Source organism: Pseudonaja textilis, chromosome Z (assembly GCF_049901715.1).
Source record: "Pseudonaja textilis isolate UNSWEBS1 chromosome Z, rPseTex1.2, whole genome shotgun sequence".
In the NCBI taxonomy this organism is placed as follows: Eukaryota; Metazoa; Chordata; class Lepidosauria; order Squamata; family Elapidae; genus Pseudonaja; species Pseudonaja textilis.
The window spans coordinates 80,517,211-80,542,949 of record NC_142008.1 but is presented as its reverse complement, the minus strand read 5'-3'; the positions used below and the strand labels follow the sequence as shown (position 1 = coordinate 80,542,949).

At 38.4% G+C, this 25,739-nt stretch overlaps 2 protein-coding genes across 2 annotated transcripts in view; one reads left to right on the top strand and one right to left on the bottom strand.

Moving 5' to 3' along the window:
• RPRD1A (regulation of nuclear pre-mRNA domain containing 1A) overlaps positions 1 to 10,046 on the top strand; it is a 47,235-nt gene extending 37,189 nt beyond the window's left edge. Inside the window, exon 7 of the mRNA XM_026721714.2 lies at positions 8,002 to 10,046. Within this exon, the coding sequence (XP_026577499.1) occupies positions 8,002 to 8,151 (150 nt within the window). The 3' untranslated portion in view covers positions 8,152 to 10,046. The remainder of the gene's footprint in view (positions 1 to 8,001) is intronic.
• A 7,109-nt stretch (positions 10,047 to 17,155) lies between these two features.
• RMP24 (ribonuclease MRP subunit p24) lies at positions 17,156 to 25,484 on the bottom strand. The gene is made up of 5 exons (XM_026721719.2): positions 25,324 to 25,484; positions 24,860 to 24,882; positions 21,385 to 21,587; positions 20,649 to 20,812; positions 17,156 to 17,504 (listed from the first exon to the last, which is right to left on the bottom strand). The coding sequence occupies exons 1-5, from the start codon at positions 25,398 to 25,400 to the stop codon at positions 17,363 to 17,365; spliced, it is 609 nt and encodes a 202-aa protein (XP_026577504.1). The 5' UTR covers positions 25,401 to 25,484; the 3' UTR covers positions 17,156 to 17,362.
• Positions 25,485 to 25,739: the final 255 nt, after the last annotated feature.

Below are 25,739 nucleotides of genomic sequence, written 5' to 3'. Positions count from 1 at the left end.
GAGATTCATCTAATGTCCAATCTTTGCATAGTTGTTTTCATAGTGTGAAAATATTATCTTCATCCCATAACGATGGAGCAAAGGGAAAGACACCAGCATGATGCTAAAGTCCAAGCAAGAATAAAGGAAACTCCCCAAAAAACCAACCAAGGGTCAATTCAGTGACCAATCAGGATTACAGATATAACCACATGACATGAACTACATTTCCCATGAGGCATTCCCTTAAGGGGACAGCTCCCAATTCTCAATTAATCTACTCCCAACAAGAGCAGAATCTCGGTTTCCAGATCTAGAGCAGGAAAGTGATGAGCCATGTGCTTCAGATGAGGTATGTTGCTTGCTACCTCTGGTGTTGCAATCTGGCTGCAATCACCTGGTATCCCATCCCATTCTTACACAGGCAGCAGTGGGAACTGGGAACTCCCATCTAATGACTCTATATGGAGTCCAGTAGCTCTCCTCCCCACTGTGCTTTGTGGTATGGAGCACATTGATATCGTGAAGTGCACTTCTTCCTTTTGAATGTCAAAGAGGTCAAAGAATGCAGATCTGGCCAGCGAGCCATTGCTCTGATTATCCACTATTACATACAGCTTCACTGCTTCTTCTGGGCATCCATCAGGGTAAACATTGGCTAAGCAGATCTGATGACACAAGCGTGGGGATAGTGTGTAATCTCACACTGCCGTGCAGTTGCCACTCACCACTGGCGTGCCTCTGTAACATGCTGAGGCTCCTTGGCAAAGGGAGGGTTATGAGTTGTCTGCTGTGGTGGCTCAGAGTCTGGATGCAGAGTGTCCGGGTGCTTGTTGCTGTTGCATAAGTAACATTGCACCTTAGCTGTGCAGTCTTTGGCCGTGTGTTGCTTAGACTCGCAACACCTATAGCAAAGTTTGTACTTCCTTATCAAAGCTTTCCGTAGGTGCAGAGGTTTCTGTGCAAATGCCTGGCACCTGTTCAGTGAGTGTCGAGAGTTGTTGAGAATCTGGACTTTCTTTGTTCTTGGAAGTCTATCTTGGGTTGTCTCTGACATGTCTTCGCCCATACTCTGAACGGGTGGGGTAGCGATCTCCATTTTATGTACAGCCGCAAAGTTCTTTTCTCTTGCAATTTGCGCTATACTTTTGAAAGATGTAGTTTCGGTTGTGTTCTTTGTCAGTTGGGAGATAGCTGTTTCTGAGGCAGAGGTTTCGATAGCTGTTGCAGGGCTTTGTTTGTTGGGCAACAAATTCTTTGAGAAGGGCAAAGGGTGGCTCTCTGTTTTGGTTCGTGGCCAAGAAGGCATCAGACAAAACAATCCATTGTTCCAGTATCTCTTTTGGTAGTTTGGTAATGATTACTTCTTGCATTATGAACTGGTCAAGGCAAGCAAGTCTTGTTAAGTCAGAACATGTTTTGGCTGTCCGCAGCTGCATAAGAATGGCGGAAAATTCTTCCAGCCTTTAGGGTTCATTGCAGTTGATACACTTGAAACCATCAAGTCATTCCAAGAGCGAGTATTCCATCAATGTGGAATTGCTATACTTCCGGTCAAGTGCATCCCACGCTCGTTTCAGGGTGGTGCCTGGGTCGTTTAGTAGGGATGAGTAGATATCTTTCACTATTTCAACAGACCATGGTCCCAGCCATGCCAACAGAAATGTAAGTTCTTCGCCAGGACACGGCCTTTCTTGTTGAATGGTACCTGTGAAAACATGCTTCCACAGTAGGTATTCTCTGCCTGGCTTGTTGTTAAATTTATAGACACTGTTAGCTGGTAAGTCCAGCTTTCCCCATGATGGTAACTGTTCTCTGTTTCCTCTCTGTGATGGCAGATCATCCCTTGGTGCAGCATTCTCATAGGCATGGCGTTCTGGCTCGAAGGTATGTGTCGTAGATGGTTCATAGTTCTCCTCAGAGTACTTCATGAGGAGGTCATGATCCGTTAACACATACACGGGTAGTCTCTCTTGCTGCCAGGTATGGGTACCACATTTGTCTTGCCATACATCTGCGTTAGAGTTGCCTTGAGGGTGTGGCAGGAACTATTTTGCCTTTAAATTGAGTGCGCCAATTGTGGCTGCTTGTATGCCTACCAGTTGAGAAATCTTCGTTGTTACTGGTGGGCTAATTTGCTTGCCCAGCAGGTCATGAGACAGTGAGGTAGGTTTGCTGTTTTTGAGAATGGAATCTCGAGTTTTAGGTTTTACGTTGTCAATTTTTTGACTGGCATTTAGATCCTGTGGTTGAGATTCTCCCCTTCGATCCCTTGGTTTTGGGAGGCTGCTAACTAACTGTACCGGTTCCACTTGCTTGTGCTGTAGCGAGTACTGCTCATCTACATAGGCCTTGACACGTTTATCTGGGCTCTCTCTCTTTCCAATTCTCCAAGGTTGAAGTTGAAGGAGGCGTTGTTGGCCACCTTCCGTAATGCTGTGGCCCGTGCCGTCTTTGCTGCCGTCTCCCTTTGTCGTTCAAGCAACTCCAATTTGGCCTGAGCTTTGGCCATTTCTGCTGTTGGCTGGCCTGAGCTTTGGCCATTTTTGCCTGTTGGCTGGCCATTTCTTCTGCTTGAGCTGCTACTGTCTCCTTCTGCTGTGTCACCTCCTCTGTTGCACGTAGATCTGCGTCTGCTACTGCAACTTCTATTTGAGCTTCTGCAGCTTGTTCGGCATAACTTGCTGCTTTAGAGGCCTTAGATGTGTTGCTGCGCCAGGAGGATGCTTTGGAGGGATGGGAAGAGCTAGCGGCAAAGAATTGCCATGAGAAGCTGGAAACTATTTGAGATCTAGTTGGCTTAGGACGGAGGGAGGAGGCTTTCTTAGAATAGTGGGAGGAAGCCACCTGTGATTGAGGGACTATGTTGGATGTGGCCCTCTCCCTTGACATTTCTTTCAGCTGTAGTGCATCGTGCAGCAGCCTGGAGGGAGTCTTTGCCTTTCTGAACGTAGTCCTCACATTCCTTGTTTAACTCTTTGAAGCATTGTATGTGCTGTTGGAGCTTTGAGTCATCCAGCCTCGACTGGATGGATTTGAGGTTACTTTCTCCACCATGCGAGAAGCTTATCTATCTCCTTCTCCAATGAGTGGATGCTCTCGAGGGACAACTTGCATTTGGGGATATCGCAGATCTTCACCAGCTCCGACCATGAGTCTGTATAGCATCAATACTGCCAGTTCCAATCCTCCCCCATGTGTAACTGCATGGCCTTGGTAGGCTTCCTATGCTGTCTGAGGTCATAGGCTTTCTGAGGTACCTGTGCTTTTCCGAAAGTTTGGACATCTGATTATGGGTTTTGGGAACCAAGCTCCATGTTTATATCAAGGGTGGAGGGTTCGAGTCCTCTGGTACATCAAAGACATCTGTCATGGCTGAAGACGCTGCCATGCTTTAGATTGGTAAAAGGTGGATTTTGGAAAATTTAGCGGTTTTCCATGCAATTCCCTTTTTTTCCACTAGGGTGCGCTGCAAGTGGGTAGCTGAATTTAGGAGACTCGGTTGAAATTCACAGGTTGGCCGCTAGAGTGCGTTGCGAGGTCTGGTAGACGCTGGTGCAGGTAAACAGGTTGGCCGCTAGAGTGCGTTGCGAGGTCTGGAAAACGCTAGTGTAGTAGACAGGTTGGTCACTAGAGTGCGTTGCGAAGTCTGGAAAACGCTAGTGTAGTAGACAGGTTGGTCACTAGAGTGCGTTGCGAGGTCTGGAAAACACTGGTGTAGTAGACAGGTTGGTCACTAGAGCGCATTGCAAGCGAGTAGCTGAATTTAGGAAACGCCTTTGAAATTCACTACTTGACCACTGGGTGGTGCTGCAACAGTAGCTTGATTGCAGGCAGTTATGCTATGAAGAGTAGTCACCAAAGGATGCTGTGATTTAAACTAATGTTTGGAGCAGATTGTGATCAGGCGATTTCCCTTTGTTGAGGAATATAGGCTACTGTCCTTAGACTTGAGATTGCCTCTAAATTCCAATAAAGGGAAATGCTTCTTCAGCTTTCAAACAAAGTTAGCCACAGGCTGGGTTTGTTTACCTCCTTACAGATGTAGATTCCCTCTTTGGAGGGGTGGGGTTATGATTTGTTTCTATGGAAATGGCTCATCTCCATGGAGATCTCTTTCAATTGCTAATACCTTTCCTCAGTCTTTGGAAAGCCAACCTAAAGTATTCATGACTCTGTTGCTTGGAGGCCACTATCATAAATTTGAGTAAAGTTGGGCCCCTTTATGGCATGAATTCCTTCTTCCAGATGAACAGTTTTAGTGATTCAAGAGCCAGAAGATAACACAGCTTCTTACTCAAATCAGTCTCTTGTTTGCAAAACAGTCACAGAGGTTGCAGAGAGAGACAGAGATGATGCAACTTGTTTGTCTCTTGCAAATAGGGGGATTCAAATGGGCTTTTAAACTTTCTTGCTCAGAGAGAGAAACAGAGAGGATTCAGAGACTAAATCCTTTGCAGCATTAGTTTAACAGAAGGACTTCGCCCAGCTTCATTCCTGGTTAAGAGAAAGTCAGAATCAAGCTTGTTTTTCACTAATTTAAGAGGAAATCAGACTCATCCTTTTACTGTCCATAGGAATTCAGATTAACACATATTTTCACTTTTCTTAAGAAGAAATGAGACTTATCTTTTACAACCGGGAAATTATCAGAGGACTGGAAAGGAGCCGGTATGGCTCCATCTTCAAAAGAGGGGGGAGGGGGGAAAAAAACAGACCAAGGAAACTACAAAAGAATCAGCCTAACATCAATACCTGGGAAGATACTAGAAAAGATAAGAAAAAAACAGATCTGCCAACATCTAGAAACGAGTACAGTAATAACTAGCAGTCAACACGGCTTTGTTAAAAATAATATCATGCCAAACCAATCTTATTTCATTCTTCAACATGGTGACTAAATTAGTAGACCAGTGACATACTGTGGACATAATATACGTAGATTTCAGCAAGGCATTCAACAAAGTAAACCACAACCTACTTCTTGGTAAGCTAGAGAAAAGTAGGATAAATAGCATCACCACCAGATGGATTCTCAACTGGATGACAAACCATACTCAACGAGTAGTCCTTAATGGGTCTACATGGAGAGAAGTGAGCAGTGGGGTACCACAAGGTTCTGTTTTAGGCCCAGTACTCTTCAATATATTAATGAATTAGATGAGGGAATAGAAGGGGAACTTACCAAATTTTCAAGTGATACTAAGGTGGCAGGAAAAGCTAACACCCTAGAAGATAGTCTTGACGGACTTGAACACTGGGCCCTGTCTAAACAAAATGAAATTCAATGTAGAGAAAAGTAAAGTCCTACACTTATAAAGAAAAACCAAAAATACACTTATAGACAGGATAAAACCAGGCTTAATAGCAGTAACTGTGATAGGGATATTGGAGCCTTAGTGGATAACTAGTTAAATATGAGTCAGCAGTGTGCAGCAGCAGCAGCCAAAAAAGCCATGCAATCCTAAGTTGTATTAACAGAGGGATACAATCAAGATCAAGTGAAGTACTAATACTACTCTATAAAGCCTTAGTAAGACCACACAACTCTGTTAATCTGTAAAAACTATATCTGCAAAGAAAATATATACTCCCTCCCATTAATGAAGGACATACTAGGGCACCTTGCTGAAGAGAGAATTTTCACAAAGTGAAAGGCATATTACTGAGTGAGGATTAGGGAAGGGAACAAATGGGAGAAAGCATTTAATTGCCCCTAGGGTGTTACCAGTTCTGTGTAATGCCATTTGCATTACAAGGAGCTACTGTGGTGTTCATGTAATTGATAAATGAAGTCTTATATGAGCACGTATACAAAGGGTCTTGGCTAGCGATATTTTATCTATACCAAGACCAGGCAGGAGCATGTGAAATTGGTAAGAGTGGTGCTCCAGAAACTGCAGAAGGCTCAACTTTATGCACAGCTGTCCAAATGTGACTTTTATAAGATCAGCCTAGACTATCCGGTCATATCAGATTTCAAAAGAAGTTGGGGAGATGGACTCCAGTAAAGTTGGGGTGATACTAGAGCGGAAACCCCCTTGAACAAGGAGGCAGTTGCAGAGTTTTTTCAAGTTTGAAAACTTCTACCACCAATTTATCCTCACATTCTCCCAGATAACCCTACTGATCAGCAACCTGCTGAAAACGAAGGGAGAAGCTAAGCCCAAGTCCAACCAGCCCTTGACCTGGTCACTTAAGTTCCAAACTGTGTTCAAGAAGCTAAAACGCCTTTTCACTGTGGAACTAGTCCTAAAACATCTTGATCCAGATAAGCCTTTTGTGATACAAGCAGATGCTCATGGCATGGCTGTAGGAGCAGTACTGCTCCACAGGAATGCCAAGCGAGAGTTGCAGTGTGTATGGCTCTCAAGCTGTCTGAAACTGAAAGGCAGTGGGCTATTTGAGAGAAGAAAACCTACAGGGTCTGTTGGGCTGTCCTAACATGAAGATAATTCTTGGAGAGCAGTAAGATTTCTTTTGAAGTGTGGATGAACCACAAGAACCTAGAAATGTTGAAATCTCCCCAAAAGCTCTCCTAAACAAGTTCCAATAGGCCCAATACTTCAACTGTTTCAACTTTACCCTCTGCTACTTATGAAAGGTTTCTGGCAAATGCACTCTCTCAAATGCCACAATACACCGCCTGAGAGGAAATCATTAACTATCATTCCATCCAGACAATTTATGGCACCAGCCCTTAAAAAACATGAGAGAACATCACCACTGCTGTTAACTGAAGATCTATTACAACCATTCAAGGATGCTCTGGGAGGAGATGAGTGGTTCCAACAATATAAAGACAATCTGTCATTAAGAGACAGGCTTGCATGGATGGGGAATAAGGTATACATTCCAGCTGGCCAGAAGACTAGGAGCCATGATGCTAGGGTGGCAGGGCATTTTAGATTCGTAAAGACTCTTCACCTCATAAAAAGGCAATTTTTGGTGGCCAAGAATGAAGAAGAACATAGAATCCTGTGTGTCCCTCTGTCCTGACTGTGCCTCAATTAAGTGGCTGTCTGGCAAGCCACCAGGTCTGCTGCAAACTCTGGCCAGCCCCACAGCTCCCTGGAAGGAAATATCTATGGATTTTATTGTGGAGCTGCCAGAGAGTGCTGAGAATAGTGTAATCTGGACTATTATAGAATTGTTCTTCAAGCAAGCCAACTTTGTGGTGTGACCCAGGATTTCTTTGATCTGATCCCTAGCTAAACTATCTGTGCAGCATGTGTACCAGCTTTATGGTGTCCCAAAATGTACCATTTCAGATCAGGGAGTACAATTCATGTCAAAGTTTTGGCATAAATTCCTGAGCCCAATATCCTCTTCTGAGGGACTCCCTCTGGCACATATAGAATGAGTGGTGACAGGGGATGTTTGGGCATCTAGACTCATCCACAGGTTCCATATTAAGTATCTGAACTAGCCTCAATAGAATATTGGGGAAAAGGGGGGAAATGTAACTTTCTGTTTGTTTCCTTATAGGATTATCTTTAGTCTGGAGAGTCAGCATGTCATGGCTGACTCACTATGCATCCCTGCTCACAACCAGACAACAGAAACAGGGAGTGGGAGGAAAAATATTGTAATGCAAGGGAGATTTGGGGTGGAATTGAGGAATGTAGCTGAGCCGATGGAGCAATGGAGCCTGGGATAGTCTCAACCCCCAAGGTCAAACACTGGGAAAACTTGAGATGCTCAGATTGTTCCCAAAACAAAATGAATGCAATTGATTGGTGGACAATGAACAGTGAACAATAGTTTTCATTATTTTTATGCCCCAAATTCATAAATTTAAATCTACAATTTTGTTGTATTGTTGTATAATTGTTGTATAATTGTATAGCTTGTTTTATTCTAATCAATTTCTGTGTTTATACAGACTATGGTGTCCCAAAATGCACCATTTCAGATATTAAATGAATTAAATGGGATTCTTGTCATTTTTTGCTTCTCAATAGCTTAATGAAATGGCTGACTGACTGATTGACTTATGTAAATGTTTTTCATATGTTATAGGAATACAAGCGCAAATTAACTGGTGTATCCCTGGTACGGAAAGAACTCAAGTCACGCATCCAGAGCCTTCCTGATCTGTCAAGGCTCCCCAATGTTACAGGAAGTCAAGTGCATCTACCGTTTGCAGGGGATGTCTATAACGATGAGTGATATTCAAATCTTTCACTGAAATGAGGAATTGGTCAGGTTGATGGATAATTATTTTTATAAGATTGCAGAGAATAGCACTGAAATGTTCTAATTTATAAGAAATATTGAATATTGCTTTGTTTAATATTTGACTAACAAGAGATAAAGCAGGTACTATATAAGAGGCAGCATTTATATATTATGTTTAAAATGATTATTGCAGTTAATTTTTCTATCCTTTTGATTAAATCTTGTCTCCAACAATAAGCATCTTTTTTTGTGTACTTTTTATGGATATAATTCTGTTAAATTAAACATCATTTGTGCATACCAGTAGCAGAAACATATTTTGACTGTTAAATATTGGAAGAAATAATATTTTTTTAAATATTGAATATAACTCATATTAAAAGCAAACACTGAAAAATAAAGTGATTTTATTTAAGTAAATTAAAAATATTATGTGATTTGCATTTCAAATCATCAATAATATTTAAACTGAATTATTTACACTTTCAAATGTAATGCTTATACAAAATTTCTGCTGTGATTTATGCTCAAGTAGGCAAATCTAGAAAACATTCAGAATAGTGCTTCTTGAATATCATTCACTTTCCATAATTGGGAGTGATTATATGTAAGTACTTAGAAAAACCTAAAATATTAGTGAAATTCTAATTCAGAAGCAAATCCCAGTGGTATCTTCGGTGGGATATAGTCCAAGGCAAATAAGTACAAAATATCATTGTAGTATGTTAGATTCATTGACCAAAGAGCTATGTTACTCTGGGAAATATCAGTTGCTTCCATTTATTTGCAAAAAGGAATTCATATGGAAAAAAATAATTGATGACTCATGTGTTGGAAAGTACATGCTCTATTTGTTATATCTCAACATGTTTGCCCAAATGGACAATCTCAAATGAAGAAATTATTTGTATGTATATTTACAATGTATATTAACACTCTTTTCTTTGCTGGCATATTTTTAGATTTTGCCTGTAGCATTGTTTAATAGAAATATATTAAATTCTATTAGGAGGACACATTATATAAACAGCCATAGAAAAATGGCTTTATATAACATCAGTGGGCATTTTGGTGCCCATTTAAATCTCCTGATCTGTCACTTCTTTCTATAGTAAACATTTAGTTCATGCAATAAGTATTGGATATTTACCATATCTGCATTATATAGTATATAGTATGTTATGTGTTCATATGCTGTTTGCACATTTTATGCATGGTCCAATCAAGCATAATGAAATCCAATTCCTTTAATGGAAGGAATAAAATATGTGTTTAAATCTTGTTCAGATAGCAAATTAAAATTCTTAACTTTTGCATTATGCTTCTGTTCTTATCCAAAATGGCTTGCTTCTATTTTTCATTCTTGCTTATAATTTTTAAATAGTCTTAAAATATTTTAGTAATTAAATGAATAATTTTTGGATTTGCCTTCCTGAAAAAAGGATAAAAATTTTATGATGTTCATTTTTTTGAAGTATGATCTTTAGATAGATATTAGTATGTTGATCAGGTACGTTATAATTGTGCACTGTATAATTTTTACTTGTTAAAATATTCCATTGTGAATTTCTGAAGTGATTATATAATCTGAATTTGAAAGAATAATATTCTTCAAATGATCACTTACACTAGTGATGCTTTCATAGCTTTGTGTATGATAAAGATCAAAATCTCATTTTATTAGCTATTGTACATGAACTAGTATACTGGATTCTCAATGATTTACGCATACTGAATGAGTTCTATTCCTATGCAGAGTTTATCTTAGATCACTGTAGAACTGCATAGGATTTCAGATGCAGATTGCCTCTTTCAACATTATCAAAGGCTTAATTTTGATTGCAGTAGCAGCATTTGACTTCATATAAATTTTTGATTTCATTTTGTTTATTTTGCTTTGTTTTATTTGTTCTTTTTGTTCCAAGCTTTTGCATTTCATTAAATGTTTTTAATTTCCTCCTTCTTAATAAGAGTTTATAGATCCAATGGTATTATTCTAGTTGTGGCAATTCTTTTGTGGCTTGACTTTTACATACATTTGAATCCTATAAATACCATCAGGGTGGAGGAGAGTGGAGGTTTTCTAATCCAACCCCCTGCTTAAGGCAGGAACTTTCAGACTATCCCAAACAAGGATTGTCGATCTTTATTTGAAAACCATCAGTTATGGAGCATCCATGACTCAAGAAGCAGGCTGTTCCAAAGCTGTAATATCTCTCACAGAAGGAAATTACTCCTAATATTGAGTTTGAATCTCATACTGTAAAATGTCCACCAACTGGTCTTTGGCCTGCTGTCAGGTACTGTGAAAAATAAATCCACATCCTGTTTTTTGTTAACAGCTCTTCAATTATTGGAAGATTGACAGCATCTCTCCCTTTAGTTTTCTCTTCTTTAGGCTAAAAATATCCACTCATTTTAAACTTTTAATTGCATACAATTTAGCCTCCAGCCCTGAACATTATGGTCATTATATTCTGCTCTCTTTAGAATTCCTCTTTTTTATTGTAACCAATAATATTGCAAACCAGACTGTTCATTGAACAGTCTTCCAAGTGAAATCTAATTAGTGCAACACACAGTAGCAAAATTACTTCCTGTGATCTCAACATTATGCTTCTGTTGATGAAGCCAAGATTGTATGGTTCTTTGATGGTTGGACCACATTGCTGGCTCCTGGTTAATCTATGGTATACCAAGACATCCTCTTCTTGCAAGTACTATTTCTAGGCCAGATATTACCCATCTTGTATATCTGATTTTTAGGCCAGATATTGTACATCTACTTCTAGGCCAGATGTTAGCTATTTTGTACATCTGATTTTCTGTACTTATGTTGAAAACTCTGTATTTTTTACCATTAAACAGCATTTTGTTATAAAAGGACTAATGTTAAACTTGTCAAGACCTTTCAGAACCTTGAGCCTGTTTTCTAAAATGCTAGGAATCCTCTCCAGCTTTGAGTCATCTGCAAATATTTTGAAGTTGGCTTCTGTCCCATTGTCTGGGTCATTTATAAAAATACTGAAGAGCACTGGGCCCCAGGGCATAACTCTGAGGTGCCCTACCTCTTTCCATGTAGACAGTGATCATTAAGAAATATGCATTGGGTACAATGCTAACCATGTTGCTTTATTTTATTTTATCAAAAAAGAGACTATAGTCAACTTTATCAAATGGTTTTCAGTCTAGATGCACTAAATTCTTAGCTTTTCTTTGGTCTATTAATTTAGGTACTTTGGCAGAATAAAGCAAAGATTCATCCGGCATGATCTATTTTTAACATACTCTGGTTTGTTTGCTGGTTTCTAGTCATTACCTTGTTCTTTTCAAACTGCTCGCAAGCCCACTGATCGATTATTTTTAGGATTTTCACAAGTGCTGATGTCAAATTAATTTATCTGTAATTACCTGGATCCATGTTTTTGCTTTTTAAAAGACCAGAACAATATTATCTCTTTCTCCAGTCTTCTGGCATGGGTCTAGGACAATATGTATATCTGGCCGGCTGCTCTTGGGGGATAAATGGCACATGTTCTTCCAGAGAGTGGATAGTGGAGTCCAAACGGTCCATATTGCTCCTCCCACTTATCCGTAGGCTCCCCATTGCAGCTGACCCACCAGCAGGATTTATGCTTGGCAGGTCTTTCACACTGGGACTCCTCTCTTGGCAATGGGTTGCTGCGCTCCTGCCCCACCTCCTTCTCCAAGGGAGTTCACTGAGGGACCTTGTCCCCAGACGATTTGCTGAGTGGGACACTTAAATGCCTCCTGGTAAAGTGTTGTTCTTAATTGCTTTTAGTCCTATTTTTATTTTATTAAATTGTTTGTAAACTGCCCAGGATCACTTAGGTGGGATGGGCAGTATAGAAATTTAACTCATAAATGAAAATAAATATGCTCTAAAAATGTAATCTGTTTTCCTAACAAGTCCTTCAATCAGATAAAAAGAACCCAGTTAAGCAAATAAGTAAAAACATTATGCTTGTTCTTTTATTTATTAAAGTAAATGATTTACATATTGGTAAATGTGTGGTAACAGAAGTCTGTGAAACTTTATTTTCAGTAACTGGTGTGTCCCCTGTGGGCAATAATTTCAGTTAAATGTTTCTAATAACTTCTGATTGGTCCCAGGATTTTATTTTCACCATTCCAAAACATTAACTTCTTAACTATTCTTTGGTTAAGACTAGTGGTTTTTGGTTCCTGTCTTCCTCTATAACCCATTTTGTCTTGAAATTCAGCTCATGGACAGGTATCCTGACATTTCCCTATAGAATGTGTTGACACAATTCAGAATTCATAGTTCTATCAATGATGGCAAATAGCCCCATTCCAAAGGCAACAAAGAAGGCCCAAAATCATGATATTGCTACCATTAAGTTTCATAGATGGAATAAGATTCTTATGCTGGAATATAATTTTCCAAAAAAACAACAACACTTCATTCAAGCCAAAATGTCCTTTTAGTCCCCTCCATTTACCAAACATTCTTCCAATAGTCTGGGTATTTGGCACTTATGACTAATTATCAATCATTCTGTGATCTCATGGTCACTATTTGTGATCTTCCTTGCTGGTTTCTCAGAAAATCAATGGGGAATCTAACAGAGAAAGTTGCAAGTCATTGGCAAATCTTCCTCCTTGTGCATCCCTCCATTCTCTTCAATCCATGTTTCCCTCATACATCCCTTCACATGCTTGCGTACCTTCCCCAAACCTCTTTCACACCCTGCATTACACCTCTCATGCACCCTGTCAAACCCCCACACTCCTGATCCCCTGCAGCACCTCTCACGCTCCCTTGCATGTTGTGCATCATCTATAGTGGCTGTCTCCTTGCAATCCTATCATGCACATTATTGTTATTAAGTATTTTCCTAATGGTGGCCTCATGAAAGAGAGATACCTTCAGTTCCTTAACCATTACCCTGAAGTTGTGTAAGACCTCCCAGCATATATACACCTTCCTCTTGTGTGAACTTAGCTGGTTGGCCACTCCAGGGGGATATAACATTGGTGTTACGTGATCTGCCTGAGAGTGGATGGTGTAGTCCAAACTGTTTGGAAATAATTTTTTAACCTTTTCCCACCTGGTGAGCACCAGTTGTTGTTGGGTTTTTTGGGGCGGGGGAGTCCTCAAGATATCTCTTTTTTTTGTAGGACAACTTTTTTACATCCGGTGTTGTGACAACCACAGTTTGAATGAATGAATGAATGAATGAATGAATGAACAAATAAATAAATAAATAAAATAATCAGAGTTCTGCATCTCACTGATAAAGTGATGCTGGGTAGCTGTTTAACTGGGTTAATTATTCATTGTGAAGAACAGATCACGTTTTAGATAATATTTATGGAAAATATTAAAAATTTGAAAGGTTCACAAACATTTAAGCACTATTGTATACACCTTACATAAATAAATTGCAGATTTAAACCATCAAAGATTGAGGGTTTTTTTGCAAATTTTATGCTCAGCATAGACATTTGGGAAAGTGTCGCTACTGTTGTTAATATTATTACATCCCAGCACATTACATTAAGATGAATCTGAACAAAGTGGCTATTGAGAAATGTTGGAGATAAGGCATGCAAAGGATTCAATGCTATATTTGACTAAAACAATTTTTCTTGGAAAAAACAGACAAATACTAATGAACTAAAATTCCTGAATGGGTGATAAATTAAAATTTAAAACTAACTTTTAACTAAATAGCAGAGAGAAAATATACTATTTTGTTAACAAGCATAAGGGACAGTAATCAGCTATATAGATATGGATGTAGTTATAGTATAGAGTTTCATATGGACTAATGTAATTGGCACATACTGTATGAGGTAAACACCTTAGATATTTTCTGTAGCCCAAAACAAATTACTTTAAACCGATTCCTCTTATTCATCGAACATAGAATTATAAGGCTGGAAGGGACCATGAAGGTCTTTTTGTCCAACCCTCTCCTTTCTTTCTTTCTTTCTTTCTTTCTTTCTTTCTTTCTTTCTTTCTTTCTTTCTTTCTTTCTTTCTTTCTTTCTTTCTTTCTTTTTTTTTTCCTTCCTTCCTTCCTCCCTCCCTTCCTTCCTTCCTTCCTTCCTTCCTTCCTTCCTTCCTTCCTTCCTTTCTTTTTGTATCTTAGTGACCAGAACTGTACACAGTATTCTAAGTGTGGCTTCACTAGTGTGATATAAAGTGGTATTATCACTTCTTGTGATCTTGATGCTATCCTTCTGTTGATTCAGCCCTGGACTTGCATTGTTTTTTGGCTGCTGCAATACATTGTGCTTCTCTGATATTCCACTAGGACACCTAGATCTCGCTCACAGTAATTACTGCTGAGCCAGGTACCACCTGTTCTGCATCTATGTGTTTGATTTTTTTCCTGCCTAAGTGCAGAACAGGTCTAGGACAACTCACCGTAGCCAACATGCTGTGACATGGAATAATTCAACACTGCATTAATTGTTTCATTCAGTTATTTTTATTATTGGTAACCTCTTTTTTTGACAAAATTATTGTAACTCTTGTATCTCTGGATTGACTATATTTTATTATATGGTTCTGTTGAAATAAATTTAAGTGTCAGCTGTCCAGCTAGAGAATCCAAGAAAGGAATTCCTGGGACATTGTTTTTCTCTAAAAACTTTATTGAATACACTACACTGGTACAGAAGAAGCGAAACCAACTCAGTTTCCTGTGCTAAAGTCCACATAATTAAGCTTGAATTTCTCTTTGGCCATCCCCCTCAGTCCATTGCCCAATTAAAAACACTTCTTTTTTATGAGAACTGCCTGCAAAGTTGAAACATCTGTGTGGCATGACCTTGGCAGGGACATCAGGATTTCACAATCTGTAGAGGAAGTCTTGGAACTCTATTCCCACCCAAAACGTTCCAAATACCCCTCCCTCCCGATTGTTGTCAAGCTGAGGAAGAAGTAACCAGGTGAAAGAGTGAATCACCGTGGACATGCCGACCCCCCCAAAGATAGACACATCTGGAATAAATATAAACATACATTAGTATGTACAATTCACCAGTACACAGAACATTAATTTCACTTTGGTCATCTAGGTTATTTGAAATGAAAGCTCTTCACTTGCCTGGCTGCTTTAACGTCTCTTGCCACTACCCTCTCTGCATCTGCTACGGGCTAGCCTTTCCATCACACAAGTACTGGAATTTTCCTGGTGGTATCTAGAGTCCAGGATGTCCTTGATTTCATAGTGCTTCTCTCCTTTTATAAGGATCAGATCGGGTGGGATTCTACAGGTTCGCACCTATTCGCTAGAACAGATTGTTAACTCCTCTAAGCAGGAGGATGGGGTTCCCTGGGGAAACTTGAGCATGGCTATGAGCTCAACTCTCATAGACACTTTAAAAGGGATAAAACCCATGCTATTATGCACCAAGTTATTGTAAACCCCTTAGAAATGTCAGCAGCTCAGCCCAGTTAGCCTGTTTATATAGTATCTTAGGTATTGCTCCACCATTGAGTTAACTCACTCTGCTGCTCTGTTTGTACTAGGATGAAAAGTGAAACTAAGCCCTTGGGATGTACCTATCTAGTTCAAAAACTCCCACCAGAACTTTGCCGTGAACTGTACCCGTCTGTGATGATCCACCTTGAGACCCCATGCAGCCTGTGGACATGCTGTATGAATATTTTCACTAAGACCCAGGTGGAAAGGAGCTTTGAGCATTTATGAAATGTGCTTTTGAGAACAGGTCAACAATGGTCCATATTAGTGGGCTCCCGCTACTCTTGGGAAGCTCAAAGTCCACGACTGTTTCCTTCCACACCATGGTTGTATTGGCTATTGGCTGTAGCAGCCCAGGGGTTTCCCTAGCAAGCATTTCATAGATGCACATATACGGCAACTTGCCACGTAGGGTTCCATTCTTCTTCATTCTTGGCCACCAAAACTGCTTTTTTACAAGATCCAGGGTTTTAAAAAACCTAAGGTGCCTTGCTGGTTTCGTGTCATGAGTCCTTTGTAGAATCATGGTTCTCTGGCTGTCTGGGACATAAACTTTAACCCCCTTCCACACTAAGCCTTGTTTCAGTCACTCTTATGCCTTTGAAATCACTCATCCCCACCATGGCTTCTTCTTTCAGTTGCTGGCTGTGTGGCTGTCTCACGCACACCAGCACTGCTATCTCTAGTGTTTATATATTGGGGCAGCTGTGAGAGTGTCTGCTAGGAAGTCCCGCCCCCTGCCAATAGTGTAGGGCGAAGTTGATCCCTTTAAAGTACTGGGCCCACCAGAGCTGCTTAGGGGACAATTTCTTTGCAGCTTTCAGTGCTTCCAGATTTTTGTGGTCAGTCCAAACTTTGAACGGGATTTTGCTATTCTGTAAGAATTGCCTCCAGATGAGGAGGGCCCAATGGATAGCATAAGCCTTCTCCTCCGATTGCCCACTGCCTCTCAGTGTCGGACAGCTTCCAAGAAGTATAGAAACAAGGCTGCAGTTCTCTCCTTTTATTTTTCTGTAATAAAACCATCTCCATGGCCACATCACTAGCATCTGCCTTGGATTACAAACAGCTCCTCTGGGTTCGGATGTTTCAAGATTGGCTCAGTGGCAAAAGGTCTCCTTAGCTTTTCAAAAACTCCTTGGCACCTGACAGCACAATTCAAGAGTTAACAGTCTGGGTTTCACCCCCCATCCCTACCCCATCTTTAACAGGTTCATGAGGGGCAGAGCTATCTGTGCAAAAGTGGGAATGAATTGCCTATAGAAGTTTGCAAACCTCAGGAACCTGCAGCTGCCTTCTGGTCCATGGGGCCTCCCATTCTAGAATTGTTCTAGAGGGTTAGAGTTGAGGGTTAGAGTTTGGGGAAGAAATTTTAATTTATAAAATGAGGATCCAGATTGTTTGGAGAGGGATGCAATATGCTGACTCTGTAAACCACTTAGAGAGGGCTGTAAAGCACTGTGAAGCAGTATATACGTCTAAGTGCTATTGCTATTATTTTTCCATCACAACGTATTATGAGTTTTAAGTTCAGACCAATTTTATTTTGAAGATACGTTTTGAAACGTAAAAGTAGTAATAGTTAACCATTCGCATTTTCCCATTTTTGTTCCTTATGGCAACATATGCATATTGATTGGTTCAGGGTGCATTGTGCAAACTGTATAAATACAGTTTTATGTAGTACAGTTGTAATTATAGGCTCTTCTTTGTTTTAAGTTTTTATAGTGACATTAAGAAATTCTTCAGGTTTCCCCTTTTGTTTTTATCTTCTTCAAAGTTAAGCACTTTTCTTAATTGACTGGAAAGGATTTTGGCTTTACTCTGTGTCCTAGAGAAATCATGTAATCCAACTGTAGTAGTTCTGAAAGTAAACACAGATTAAGTGTTACATATGCTGTATTATATTATCCATAATGTTGCACATAAACTACCAAAATAAAAAGTACGTTTTAAAATAACTAAAAATACAACATATGCTTTTTCATGAATCATAGAGCTTACTCTAGAAAGACTGAATTCTATTCTATATTTGGGGAAATACGGTAGGAGATAGGTATTAAAGGCATACTTCAATTTAATATATAATCAGTGAAATAAGTATTCAGTCTGATAATCAGATTAAGATGCATACTTGTATTTATTTCAAGATTCTTTTTCTAGGAGATGAAATCAAATCTGGGATCTTTAGAAGGATAAACTTGTGTTCTTCTAATGAACTGTAGATTCACGTAAGTATGCCTAATAGATCTGGGCTGCAAATATCTGAATGGGCACTGAATTTTCTCCAAAAATAAAGAAAAAAACCTTTCAACTTTCATTTAATAGTGATATGGATTTTGGCAGCATAGATTTAAGCAGGCTTCATGGTAGGGTGCCAGGTACAGTACAAAAAGAGCAAAGGAAACATTAGTAGAAAAGTGGCATTCAGGGAACAGAGTAAGCTTCAACAAAACAGGAAAACTATACTATTTTTTTCCAAAAATTGCTGTTAAAGTGAACTTTAATTGATGATAAATGTTAAATGCTTGTTTAATATACTAATGCTTTATGACTGTGCAAGCACAAAAATGATATGATAGTGATACTCTAGAATGGATAGGAGCACAAGCATAGACTTTTTTTCCTCAGGTACTACGTGTCTTTAAAAAAAGATTGTCAAAGAAAAGCAGCCAAGGCAGGAAACAAATGGGAAGAAGACTGAATGCAGCTTTCCACAGGGCAGCAAGGAAGGATAATGAAATATATTGCGAAGAGCGAGGTAAAAAGCTTGAAGCAGACTACATGAAGGATCACACCAAGAATGTATTCATGCAAGTCAAAAAGATCCGAATACCATTTATTGCTCAAAAAGGCATCATTAAAAACAAGCAAGGGAAAACTGTCTGACCAACAAGGCACCAAGAACAGATGATAAGAATATTTAGAAGAGCTGTATGCAGGTAGCAAACAGGTCCAACCTCAGGATGGCAAGAGAAGCAGAAATAGAACTGGCCATCCTTGAGAAAGAGATCATACTAGCAATGAGCTAACTGCTAAACAGCAAGGCTCCAGGTGTTGACACTTTCTCTGCAGAATTACTGATAGCTGTACTACCCAGAGTCATTAAAGACCTGTGCCAGAAAATCTGAGAAACCAAAACATGGCCATAACATTGGAAACATTCAGTATTCATTCCACTGCCAAAAAGGGTGACTTTAAGATTGCTCCAATTATTGCACAATGGCTCTCATTCCTCATGTCAGCAAGGTTCTACTTAAAATTATACAACACCTAGCACCAGCCATCGAAATGGAATTACCAGATGTCCAAGCCAGATTCCAAAGGGGTAATGTTCCCACAAGCATATTGCAGATCTGTGCTGGATCATGGAAAAATGTCATGAATATCAAAATATAATTTACATGTGCTTTATTGACTACAAGAAAGCCTTTGACTGTGTTAATCATGAGAAGCTATGGAGAGACTTACAAGTCCTGAGGGTACCAGCATATCTGGTCAAGTTGGGACAATACTGTACACAAATCATGAAGCCACTGTGAGAGCACCATATGGAGACATTGATTGGTTTGAGATAAAGGAGTGTGACGAGGTTGCATTCTCTCCCCTTTCTTATTCAACCTATTTGCTGAAATGATCATGAAAAAACTAGATCTTGAAAAATCAAAAATTGGGGTAAAGAGTGGTGGAAGGAACATTGATAATCTTCAATATGCTGATGATACAACTCTCCTCTCAGAAACCAAAGAAGGCCTGGAACCTCTGATCAAGAAAATCAAAAGAGAAAGAATTTTGGTCTCTTTCTGAACACACACATACAATTTATGATCAGTGCAAGGAAGAAAAATTTCAAAAGAATAATTGATGGTGAAGAAATAGAATGTGTGGAAAAATTCACTTTCCTAAGATCACAAATAGCTCAATGTGGTGAATGCAGCACAGTAATAAAACATCGGATTGCACTGGGTTGCATAATGATGATGAACTTGAGTTGAATATGAAAAAGCAAGGACATCAGCCAGACAACCAAATGTAGATTAGTTCGCTCTATTGTGTTCCCTATAGCTACCTATGATTGTGAAAGTTGGATCTAAAAAAGTAAGATAGGAAGAAAATTGATGTCTATGAATTGTGGTCCTAGAAAAGGCTGCAGCGTATTTCTTGGATAGCAAAGGTAACTACAAGCTCTGGAATACTTAACACCAGACATAGAAGGCAAAACTATGAAATTGCATCCCACTTATTCTGGCCATGTCATGTGAGAAAATTCACTGGAGAAAGCAATTATGTTTGGAACAGTGAACTGTAAAAGAAACCAGGCTGCCAAAGAACACAGTAGACACTATCAAAGTTGACAACAGAGCATAGAAAACTCAAAGAAATAATGTGAGATCGAAAGATTTGAAGAAACCATAGAATTATCAAGAGTTGGACTCTACTGAATGGCTATCGATATCATCATCATCATCATCATCATCAAAAGTTTTGGGTTTGATAATTTAAAGATAAACTCATTAATAAAATGGAAAGTATGGCGCTGTCTAAGCGGAGTAATTATTGAATTTACATGAGAGCTAATCCATCTATACAGTGAAAATTAATAAACTACAGTAATGAATATACACTCCATATCATCATTTAATACTCCATTATAAACAGCTTTCAAGCTGTGACTCTAATATGCTTTTTAAGAGCTTATCTTTTAGCCAGTGATGACCCTAAATATTCACAATATATATATGGCTTAGTTTTTCAGCAACAACATTGACTAAAACTTCTGTTCACGAATGAATCCCAGTTGTGTACTGCTATTCAGCTTTAAAAGAAAAATAAAAAAGGCTAGTAATAAGGACATAAAGGTTTTAGTCTACTCTGAGCCACATAATTTCACTGGGTGGCTTTGGGTCACAGTCTATCAGTGCAACATACCTCACAGGATGATTGTTGTAAAGAAAAATAGAAGTATCTGTAAAAGACGCAGAATGTAAATCTGATAAATAAATAATACCTGAGGCCTGAAGATGACTTCCCTCTTTTGGATCCAGAGTTCTTATTGATAAGAGGTGTACTTCTGTTTGATAATATTTTCAAATTTGGTGTTTTTAAGTTGAATTCTTCTCTACTCATTCCATAATGCCTTGTTGTTTTTTTGCACGAATTGCAGGTAATTAGCTAAGGGAAGTACACATGCTATTAAGTTCATTTCTACTTTGACATTACACTAGTACTACAATTAAATATTTTATGAAAATAACTGAGAATTCACAAGAAATATATTGCAAATCTACAAAGTTCTGCCAAAAAACTTATAATCACTATTTATTCATTTAAGTGAAGAAAATAATATTTCAAATTTTATATATGCCAACATACCACAGGATCCTGTGGAAGTTGCATAACTGCATTTCAGGAAAACAGGAACATTATGTCAGAAAGCACCAAGAAATTGGCTCCTTTACTTTCCAACTATTTTTGCTGTCAGTACATTCCTGCTGTGGGGAGGACATTAGACCAGATGGATGTGGATTTATGTTTAGAAAATAGAGAAAATTCCTAAAGCTGTATGAATTACATTATGCTGTTAGCATTTATCAATTCAGCCATATAATACTACAAAGGAAAAGTCCTTTTGTTGCTTCTAATAATTTACTTTTCTTAATATACTTTAGTTAAGAACTCTTCAATTGCATTAATAATCTGTTATTCTGTTACTATGAGGCAAATTACTTCAAGTTTCAACTTACCAGGGCATTCTTTGATTCCTTGTATTTCCTCAAGAACTTTGTTTGCTTTAAACTAAGTCTGTAATTTTTTTTTTCCAGATTAAGTATTTTTTCTATCCTTGATGTTATTTTCATTTTGGGCAACAGACGCATTCTATAGTTTTTGGGAAAAAGAAACTGGAAACAGTAGTAGCACACTGGATTTACCAGATGTTCCTTTTTGCCTGAAAATAAGAATAGTAAAGTTCTTTGAATTTTAATTATAAAGTAATATATTGTAATACAATCGAATTAAAATGTCAGTGTTTTAAGCTGGGTTTTACAAGAGGAAAGCCATAAATTAACATATACTAGCCAAGGGCACTATCAACTGCTATATCCTGCAACATTTTCTCATCAACTGAACTGCCTGGCAGGCACGATAATATGCTGTTCAGCTGCCTGCCGGTTGAAAAAAAGATCTTTCTTAAACTGCATGAAAGCAACGGAAAATATTTCCCATCTTTACGGAAGCAAACCTGACATTTTTAAAGCTAATTCCATAAACAAAAAGAAATACCACAGAATTATCCCTCTCTGCAGAGTTCATGCTGAAAATATATAAAAAAGGAAGCTGATTATTAAATATATGAGCGGAAAAATCTCCAGAGGCAGAGGGTGTTTAATATGTTAGAAAATGTACAAAGTGTTTCAAATTTAGTTATTTTCAAAAAGTACATATTAACTAAATCCAGGAGAAAGGGCTTCTTTGCTGCAGCACTCATCCATTGGAACATCTTATCATCTAAGGTAAAATCTGCTCCACTTTTCTATTCTTCTGAAAGAGCCTGAAGACTTGGCTCAGCCAGTTGGCCTGGGAACTAAATGGGGGAATTCCTCACTGGAAATGGCTGCTAGATTGATAGCAATAGTACTTAGATTTATATACCGCTTCACAGTGCTTTACAGCCCTTTCTAAGCGGTTTACAGTCAGCATATTGCCCCCAACAATTTGGGTCCTCACTTTACTCACCTCAGAAAGATGGAAGGCTGAGTCAACATGAGCTTGGTGAGATTTGAACTGCCAAATTGCGGTACTGCAGTCTAAACACTGTACCACCGCCATGGCAGACTCCACCTCCCCTCCCTGGTCTCCACCCATTCATCTTTTATATTGATCAATATGAATACACCTGAAAGCCAGACAAGGAACAATGGATGGAAACTGATAAGAGGAGAGATTTAACCTAGAAATAAGGAGAAATTTTCTGACCGCGGCTTTAGAAGTTGTGGGTGCTTCCAGTCTCTTTTTGGCCGCTTGTCTAGATGACCTACAAGATCTCTTCCAACCCTGTGATTCTATGATTCTGTAAAGGTCTCCTGCTTGAGCAGGGAGTTGGACTATAGACGACCTACAGAGTCCCTCCCAACTCTATTATTCTGTGATTTTGTTCTAGTTGTGTTCCTTTTTCATTATGTTACTATTCTCTTACTTTACTTCTGTTTACACTCTTTTCATTTTTTTTCCTTTTGATTATTTTAAGCCACTACAGAAGCCACATAGTGAGATAATGGGAAATAAATTTAATAACATTACGTTTCAATATTTTCCCCCTTTTCCATTCTGTCCTCCAGGCTACATATATTCAGTTCTTCCAATGTCACTTGGAGTATTTTATTCGTCAGACCATGCACCATTTTGGTTGCCCATCTCTGCACTCACTCAATCCTATCAATATCTTTAAGTGAGTTTTCCAGAACTAAACACACTGATCCTAATGAGGTCTACTTAAACTGCAATGTAGGATTAGGACCTCCTTTTTCCTCTAGTTATCCCTCTAGTGATACATCCCACGATTGTTTTTGCCTTCACCACTGCCTGGATACATTGTTAACTCATTAGTGTTCTGTTTATTTTATTTATTTTATTTGTCAATCACTTACAAAATAATAGGTATAAGCATAAACATGAGTAAGAATATAGGAAATAGGTATGAATAAATGGTGATAGGGTCGGTAGGCACGATGGTGCACTTATGCACACCCCTTACAGACCTCTTAGGAATGGGATGAGGTCAATAGTAGATAATTTGGGTTTAAAAGAGTGGGGGTTAGAGGATGTTATAACAGAGTCAGGTAGTGCATTCCAGGCATTGACCATTCTGTTGCTGAAGTCGTACTTTCTGCAATCGAGTTTGAAGCGGTTTACATTGAGTTTATATCTGTTGTGTGCTCTTGTGTTGTTGTGGTTGAAGCTGAAGTAGTCACTGACTGGTAGGACATTGTAGCAGATAATTTTGTGTGCTACGCTTAAGTCTAACCATGATTTTTTTCCCCACAATTGCATGATCTCACATTTAGAAACACTGAATTGCAGTTTCCATATTTTTGACCAATTTCCAGAAATGTTGAATTGTTTTCCATGTTACAAATACCCTCAGAAACATCATCATGGGCAAAAAGGAATCTTACCCAACAATCTGTTATATGACTTACAAACACATTTGAACAGAACACTCCTCTTATAACTGGTCTCTGTTCAGACAAACCCATGTTAACAATCACAAATCGGAATCTATTCTGAACCAACTTCTCATACACTGAACCACCCAGTGGTTAAATCCTAACATTCAACTTTTTAGTGAGATCTTTATGTGGAATTATATCAAATGGTTTGCTAAAATCCAGATAGGCTAAGTCCACACACCACCTTTGTCCAAAACATTTGTGATATAATTTAAAAACTAATCTATGACTAATTAAAAATTAAATTATTTGTAAGATTAAGCTTCCAGGCTAACTAGTAATTTAATAATTTATATTCCACCCTTTTCTAAAAAAGAGAGAAAAAAAATCAATTCCCCCAATAAAATGGCTATCATAAATGTGTTAGTTTTCAAAGACTATAGAATAGTTATTTTGTGGTAATAGAATAAGCCAGTTATTGCTAAGGAGATAAGAGATTTCAAGGAGTGGGTTTGTAATTTTATCAGAATACATGATTATTTAGTAGCTTATGGATTAAATTTCTTCAGTTTAACTATTCAGTTTGTTGAAAAAACATTCTGACACAAAATTTCACTCAGCACCTCCCCAATCACATTTCTGGGTTATAATGAAATCAAGCACCCTGAGTTCAGATTTCCTGTGAATTAATCAGTGCACTAATATTAGGTAAAGAGTTGGAGAAAACACAAAGAAGTTGGAGAATTAAATGTTACTCCAATACAGTATCTAGGTATGCCAGTTCATATCATAACTTCCCAATCCACTTTTTTTACCTGCATGCAAACATGATTAGAAGAAAAATGAAAAAGGCATCCAAAATGAAAATATTCTGCAATTCATTTTTTAAATAATAAAATTACTGACCACAGTTGAGAAATTTCATTTTCAAATGTAAGGAGGAAAGCAATTTATATATTCCATTTTTGAAAGATTAAAAGTGCTGAAGATACAGGAAAGAAGAATCTCAAAATCTGACTTGCATGGTGTACCACAATTCCTGTGCAATTACCTTCTATGTTGCTGAGTGTCCATCTGTGGGAAGACATGATAAAAAAGAAATGAGTTGTATATGTTTATACTGTATAACTTTTTACTAATTTACGATTAATACATTTTAAGCACAATCATATAAAATGTTTAGATCAGTTAAAATGAATACCTTCTAAACAGATGGAAAGTTTGTTTTTTGTTAATTTATTTTTCTCTTCTGGACATAACTTGCTCTTTTCTTTTTATTATTAATCTTACTATTATGAAAGGTTACGTGTCGCTCAGATTTTTAATTAGACAGCCTTCTAAATCTGACAAATGGAAAAAGATTAACAATAAGGAACAATGATAAGCGAGAATTATAAACCATGAAATTTGGCCAAGCCCGAAAATGAGGCAACCGCGACAGGAACAGATATGAGCGTTATAGAAGCATTTGGAAACCAGTAGAAATGAGAAAGTCAGGTGCACAAAAAGCCTTACAGCAAAAATCGCGCTTGGGCTGGGCATGTTCCGGCCAACTGTCGAGCCGCAGTTTTCAAGAACCGACATTTTCCCATCTTCTCTGCGAAAGTAAATCAATGATACCCAAGCAGCCTAAAAGCTAGAACAGCATAAGCTTGATAAGCGACGGGACCGGAAGGAATTCCTAGACCTTTTTTCGGTTACCGGGTGGGAACAATAATTCCGGCATGAACGTTCCGCTTTAACAGACTAACAAATATGATTGTAACCGTTTTCCAGGAAAAGACTGGCGAGGGATTATTCGGGTAATCTTTGCCCACGCTGTTTTTTACAGCCATGAGCAGTACAGTGACCACTAGCAGCAACATATTATTTTAACTATTTTTATGCATTTTTTATTAAAACTAATTTTAAACTTTTAATAGTCGCCATGG

Bases quoted from the DNA above. Each gene is read 5' to 3' on its own strand.
- RMP24 (XM_026721719.2), bottom strand. From the start codon at position 25,400: ATGGGAAAATGTCGGTTCTTGAAAACTGCGGCTCGACAGTTGGCCGGA. The intron at 24,883-25,323 runs GTAAGGCTTTTT...GTCTTCCCACAG, and splicing joins GCCCAAGCGCGATTTTTGCT to ATGGACACTCAGCAACATAG. The intron at 21,588-24,859 runs GTAATTGCACAG...TCTTATTTTCAG, and splicing joins GACACTCAGCAACATAGAAG to GCAAAAAGGAACATCTGGTA.